This window comes from Egretta garzetta, unplaced genomic scaffold (assembly GCF_000687185.1).
Source record: "Egretta garzetta isolate BGI_Z169 unplaced genomic scaffold, ASM68718v1 scaffold350, whole genome shotgun sequence".
In the NCBI taxonomy this organism is placed as follows: domain Eukaryota; kingdom Metazoa; phylum Chordata; class Aves; order Pelecaniformes; family Ardeidae; genus Egretta; species Egretta garzetta.
Window position 1 is genome coordinate 302353 of NW_009258273.1, and position 6956 is coordinate 309308.

Below are 6956 nucleotides of genomic sequence, written 5' to 3' on the forward strand. Positions count from 1 at the left end.
CCCCCGCCAACTTTGTCTTCATTCATGAGAGCTCCTTTCCTCTGATGGTATTTTAACTGTTTCGCTCCCGAAAAAACGATGGTTGGGTCCCCTCGACGCTCTGCACGCTGAGCCCGGCGCACATGGGGCTTTGCTCCCCCCACAAAAAAACCCCCAACTCAACCCTGCACCCCAAGGTAGGGTAAGGCGTCAAAGCATCCTCTCCATCGCCACGCCGGTCCTAGGCAAGATGCCGAGGGATGCCGGCGAAGCCGACTGAGGCACGAGGGTGGACACCGCGTCCCTGCTGGCTGGAGGAGAGCATCTCCGCACCCTTGGGAGAGCGGAGCCTGGGCTGGAGCTGCGACCGGACCAGCCATGGACACCTGGTTTCAAACACATGGATGGGTTTGGAAGATGCCGGCTGCAGGTTTGGCATCTCATCTCCCCTCCTTCGTCAAAGAGGAAGGATCCAGGTGGATTGTGGTTGGCGGCAGGGCCCAAGACCAGACTCCAGCAGAGAGTGGCTCTACCAAACCTCAGGTTTTACCCAGATTTCAAAGATGACCAATTCCCGTGGCTCCTCACCCTACGGCAAAGAAAAGGACGCCCTAAAGTCTAGAGATGGAAGCAAAGGACTAAAGATGAAATGCGGGAGGAAGCAGCAGTTACGGACAATAGTGACAAGTTTGAGGCCTCGTCAAGGAATTAATGTGCATTTTGAGCACCCAGCACACCAAGCAGTTCCTCCGAAAGCAACAGGGACAGAAATGATTCACGTTCGTCTCGGTCCAGCTCCACTAGCCCACTGGTTTTTTATAAAATCAGAATTACCCAATTCAGTTTCTGTATGCCAAAAGCAGAAATAAAACCAATATTGCCCCATCTTTGCAAGCCAGAATGGAGAACCTGAGAGGTGGAGAATCTGATGGGAAAGCGAAGTGAAGCTGGGCTACAGACGCTTACCCTACCCAAACGTCTATCGATACGTGTCCAGAAATAGGTTAAAAAGCTTGGAAACACAATTTTTTGAATGACCGCATCCTTTTCACAAGGCATCCCCAGTACATTTTACCTCTTATTATTTGTATCTCCGATATATTTTACCATCTGAAGTCCTTATCCAAAGGGAATAACCTAGGGCTCACCCGCCTCCCCACACGGGATCTGTTATTGGGAGCGGCCAGGTCTAAACCCCCTCCATTAATGAGTCGGTTCAAGTATTTTCCAAAGCTGGCAAATGGACATATTACCCCAAAGCCCAGCACAAACCTGGCTTTGCCAAACACAGAACAGGAATTGGCCTCTCAACGATTCAGATGAAAATGGTTGATGTGACCGGGCAGCTGAAGTAACTGATGAAACGGGAGCCTTCCATTTTGGGTTGCAAATGACAAAATGGTGCTAATCAAAGGTTAACAAGAACGCTAGCGTCAATTTGGAGAGGCTCCCTGCATGTAATTAAGAGTAGTACTAATAGCAATTTATTCGTGGAGCAGGCAGAAGTGACCGACTTACAAATGACATCTTTTTCAAGCTAACGCACCCAGGTTTCACTGGTTTGACACGCCGAAAGCATTATCGAATCATCTTCTGAAAATAACGCTATTACGCAGCGCACAAATAACCATGTAATCTATGTAATACCCAGTAACGATCATGGATTTAGTCAACCTATGGGCTGCAGAGAATCTGGTAATTAAGCAGAGTTGCAGTGCCACTCCAAGCACTGGTACTACCCGAGGTTGCCTTTATTAGATAAAATGGAACAATTTTGTTTACAAAGGGGGAAAAAAAACTAATTAGGCTTTAATTACATGGTAGTTACCATAGATTTATAAACTAATGAGGTGGTGGTTTGGGCCCCAATACGATTTATTTCCAGGCTGCGTCCACCAAAAACACGCAGACTGAGTGGCAGGTCAGGAGATAACGGAGAAGAGAAGCGTGGGACAAGAAATGGGTATTTTTTAAGAGAAAGCTCAAGTGCGTTCCAGCTGAGAAGTCTTCAGAAATCCTGAGGTTCTGCTTGAAGAATTGATGTGGTTTGGGGTCTCTGGGGGAAAAAAGAAGGTATTATGTTAGGAAACTTCTCTTCCATATGGCATGAAGAAGCCTGCAGTCTCTGACGCACCACGGTTGGTGGTCATCGCTGGTGGGTACGGCCCTTCCACGCCAAGTTGGGCAAGCGTGGCTTCTCCCAGGGAGCAAACACTCGTCTTTCATGGTATTTGTTCAATCCCAGGGAAAAAAAAAACCTACATGGTGATACCTGGGAAATGCTTCTCAAGTCCAGCCAGGGCTGGCGGTAGCCATCTCGCCAACCTCCTGGCACCGGTTTTCCTTTCCCTCCGCAGACTGAAGTTATCTTTAACGTAACGCTGCCTGGGTCCGACTACAAAGTTGACCCCTCTCTTCATTTAACACCCGGAACTGAGATGGTTTTGCTGACTGCCTCTCAACATTCATGCCTAAGCACCACATCCTCGGCTGCAGGTCTTCGCAGCTGAAACTCAGTTGCCCGACACTGGGTCCATGTATGATGCTCAGCCGATACACTGGTACTCACTGGTGTTCACTGGTATTCACCTCCCCAGGCACTGCAGGGAGACTCTGCCCAGCCTTGCACCTTGTAATTTCTTCACCATGTCATGGAAAAACATCAACTGGTATCCAAGGAGGAGACTGCACTACTCAAATGGTTCCCTCTGGGGAAAGCTCCATCGTATCCTGCTTTACCTCACCTCCTCAGCGACATCGGCCCATCACAGCAAAAAGTTTCTTCGGCATTTTTCTCCGTCCTCAGCCGTTTCCGTTCTCCGATTTTTAGGACAGTTTCATGCTTTTTCCATACTCCCCATCTTCCTCCAGACCTTTCATCTTTGTTTTAAGGCGTGCGGAGATTCAGCAGAGATGAAACCCTTTCCAACAAATTAGGGGTGGTTGAAGATGCCTTACATCTCTCCTCCTGCCCTGTCCTTTATCCCGCCGTTGCAAGGCTTCTGAAAGGTCTTTATGGCCGGGATGGGGGAAAGGTATTGGTAAAACATCACTGGACTGTTCATTTAATTGAATTTTTGGGTCCTTTCACAAGGACCCATCCTCTGGGTGCTTCTATTTCCAGTATGAAAAGGCCTTTGACGAAGTCTGCAAAAGTGCTAACAATAGCTGCTTTTATGCAGCTCTGTTTCCCGAACCCAATTCATTATCTGCAGGTGATCCATCGCTGAGAAATCTCTCCCCATTCCTGTCGGCTCTGCTGGGTGATTAGCCCAGAAGTCCCCATCTTCTCTTCATTTATGCCTTTACGATTCTTATATATAACGCACAAAGGGCGGGTGGCAAGGTTCTCTAGGGCGGCAAACCTTCAGGCTTTCCCAGATAACTAATCGGGAAGGTAAGAAAGAGGTGGCTGACCAGAAAAGTAGGATGCGATCACCTGGAGTTAATTTATTGGGACGAAATATTTGATAAGTTTGAATTATAAAGTCACTTGTTAAAGGACTAATGTGGTACCCAAGGAATGGCAGGGTGAGATTTAGCCCACTATCTGACCACCGCACACTGGCCCGGGAAACAATGACGGTGCCACAACCCCAAAACAAGCAATAAAATTAGGTAATGGTCCCACCACTGGGGATAAGTGATGAATCCATTCCGTGCAGGAAAAGGGTGTCAGAGATGAAGAGCAGAGGGTGGGTTTGAAGGTACAGGCTGGGAATGAGGTTGAGCCCAGAAGGCTCCCAACACCCAGTGTGAAGACAGCAGGAAGGACAATTTCATATGCAAACCCGTTATATGAATCTACGAGGAGAAGAAAGCCCACTGTCCAAAGAGTGGTAAACGTCACGATAGTCATTGGGGAGGAGAAGATGATTGAATTACACCATTTCTATTGAATTTTAAGTTCAACCAGAACTAAACATCCAACAACAGACAGTTGTTGGTGGGGTAAGTACAAGAACAGTAATAAAGTCAGCAATTCAAAGCGATAACATCCCTGTATCACTAAAGGATGGGGACACTGGCAGCATCGCTCCTCAACGCTGCCTAAATCCCGTGCTGAATCTCCAGGCGAGACCCCATGAGGAGCCAAAGGACTAAAACGCAGGTCAGGATACATCCGTGCTGCTGGTATTTCAAACAAACACGTCTAAGAACAATAAATGTCTCCTAATGATTTTTCTGGAAAATAGATATATAAATAAATAAACCTGATCCCATGGACTGTCGCTGCTCTTCGTTGTGCCAGGGGACACCAGAAATTCTCCAAAACAGCAGGATGCAAATGGGACAGCTTTCTGCAGTGAAGCAAGCGATGGGAATAGGGTGGGTCTCACCAGGACTCATCTCTTCCCTCATTGCTTATTCCCCACCTGTGCTGTCCTTTGGTTATAAATCTTGTCATCTGAGCTGCCTCTTCTCCTTCAAAACAGAGGGATCCTGGACCAAATCCCCTCCTCTTCACGTGTTTTGGACTTAAGTTTCTATCCTCCTCATTAGCTAATAGCAAGCAGATGATCGTCATCACCATAATACAGCTTCAGACTAACAAGAAGTACTTTGAACAATATTTTGGTAAAACTGGAAGACGATGACATGAGGGAAGGAAGGAATTTTTTATTTTTTTTTTTAAACTAGAGACCTAAATTGCCATTCAATACAACTTCAAAGCTTGCTAACCTCAAGGCGAAGGAATTGGTTAAAAAGGTTTCACCAGCAAACTCACACAAAGCAGAAGAACGTTCACCAGGAAAAGACCACCAGGACCGCCCCAGCATAATTCACAGTTATTTCATTTCCTATGGGCTGGTCCCAGCCGGCATAACCCCACTACCTAAGTTCAGGTCTGGGGTTCACCCCTCTGAAATGATCAATTCTCTCTAAAATGCAACACAAGCAAGGCTCAGATCCGTCCTTTAACGGCTCTCCTTTGAGTTTTTCAGTACAGTGCCAAGGTTAGCTCCCCTCACTCACTTCTAATGACAAATTGAACAGACCCATCACCATCCATGACACCACTGACTAGCTGCAGCGCGATATTTTCATCGCGGTGCTATCCCACCGGAAAGCAAATGGACAGCAGTCCTATTTCTATCCTCACCACAAAGCGTGGGAAGCTAACCATGTCCAGCAGCTGCCGGCTTCCCAGTCCCGTTGTTTTCAGCGCCGAAAGGTAAAACTAGCTGAGCAGTGCTTTGGGTCCACTTATTTTGGAGCAGCAGACTAAATGAGAGTAAAGCGAGTACAATGACCATAAAAATGCCAGCGTGAGAGCAAAACAACAACAAAAAAACCATACGGAAAAGAGGAAGCACGAGTCCGGGGGCTGCTGGTGGTCCAGCCAAACCCCATTTGCAAGCCATCGAGAGAACGGGCTCACCCGCACACCGAGAGAAACACCCGAAACTGCCACACAGCGCCCAGTGATTTCTTAAGCCATCCTTGGTGGCTGGCAGCAAGCTTCCCAACCCATCACTTCTTCGATTTATCCAAATCTCAGCGAAACACACTGACTAAATACAGCTGAGCCCAGAAGGGAGGTTCTTTTTAAACAGCATTGCTAAAGAAACTCGGGATCTGATCTTCTGGCAAAGCCATTCCTTTAAAATCCAGGATATTAGCATCTTTCCTCTGTTTCAGTGGACACGTGGTATTGTTCCAGGGCTACCAGACACCCAGCGTCACGTTAAACCAGTGCCTCCGAATCAAGAGCGGAGACTCCGGCCGCGGCCACCAAAGCGCCGCCTTCTTCCACGCGGCCACTGGTTTATTGAAATTGTTGTAGGGAATAAAACAATAAGCTATTGAAATGCCAAATCAGACTCATGCTGCACTAGTAGGTATTTAAAATTGTCAGGTCTCCAAGATTAAATTAGAATCAGGGACTTTAATAAGAAGCAAGTTAAGGAGTGATTCACAGAAGGGGAAAATGCATTAGATTTGGACTTACTCGACAACAAGGGACTATTACCAAGCAACCATTTTGAAACTCTCTGAAAGTCTGCATCTCTCTGATTGATTTCCTCTCACTCAAAATTCCCTTTTAAAAACAACAAAAAAAACAAAAAAAACAAAATCTAAAAAGCATCATCTCTTGGCTGGTGACAAAGGCAAGCCAGACCGCACGGGGCGTTAATAGATGCGTCTGAGGAGTGGAGAGCTTCGTTCTGGATAGGGGAGCAGCATCTCCACCTGCGCAGGCTACACCCCGCACAGTCGCCCACTCCATCTGAAGGGTGGTTTTAAACTGGGAGCAAACTGGGAGCAGCTCAGCTGATGCCCAGATTTCCAGCTAGACCCCAGTCCGAGCCCTGGTGCAGACCTTCACTCACCAACCGAGACACCGATCCAACTTTAACAAATACTTTGCAGCATAAATCTTAAAATTCCCCGTGATTCCATACGAAGGCACACAGAGTAAAAGGACAAGCAGGTTTTCCATTCCCTACCTCGGTCCCTCCCTAAACACGGGTAGGGAAGATTTGGACTTACTCGACAACAAGGGACTATTACCAAGCAACCATTTTGAAACTCTCTGAAAGTCTGCATCTCTCTGATTGATTTCCTCTCACTCAAAATTCCCTTTTAAAAACAACAAAAAAAACAAAAAAAACAAAATCTAAAAAGCATCATCTCTTGGCTGGTGACAAAGGCAAGCCAGACCGCACGGGGCGTTAATAGATGCGTCTGAGGAGTGGAGAGCTTCGTTCTGGATAGGGGAGCAGCATCTCCACCTGCGCAGGCTACACCCCGCACAGTCGCCCACTCCATCTGAAGGGTGGTTTTAAACTGGGAGCAAACTGGGAGCAGCTCAGCTGATGCCCAGATTTCCAGCTAGACCCCAGTCCGAGCCCTGGTGCAGACCTTCACTCACCAACCGAGACACCGATCCAACTTTAACAAATACTTTGCAGCATAAATCTTAAAATTCCCCGTGATTCCATACGAAGGCACACAGAGTAAAAGGACAAACA

General features: G+C 47.2%; 2 protein-coding genes across 2 annotated transcripts in view; both read right to left on the reverse strand.

The window, feature by feature from the left end:
• GATAD2B (GATA zinc finger domain containing 2B) overlaps nt 1–6455 on the reverse strand; it is a 38015-nt gene extending 31560 nt beyond the window's left edge. The window contains exon 1 of the mRNA XM_035890591.1: nt 6432–6455. The gene's annotated coding sequence lies outside the window, so the exon portion shown is untranslated. The remainder of the gene's footprint in view (nt 1–6431) is intronic.
• The window catches only part of DENND4B (DENN domain containing 4B), a 17694-nt gene continuing 16384 nt past the window's right edge, over nt 5647–6956 (reverse strand). Inside the window, exon 12 of the mRNA XM_035890515.1 lies at nt 5647–5783. Within this exon, the coding sequence (XP_035746408.1) occupies nt 5647–5783 (137 nt within the window). The remainder of the gene's footprint in view (nt 5784–6956) is intronic.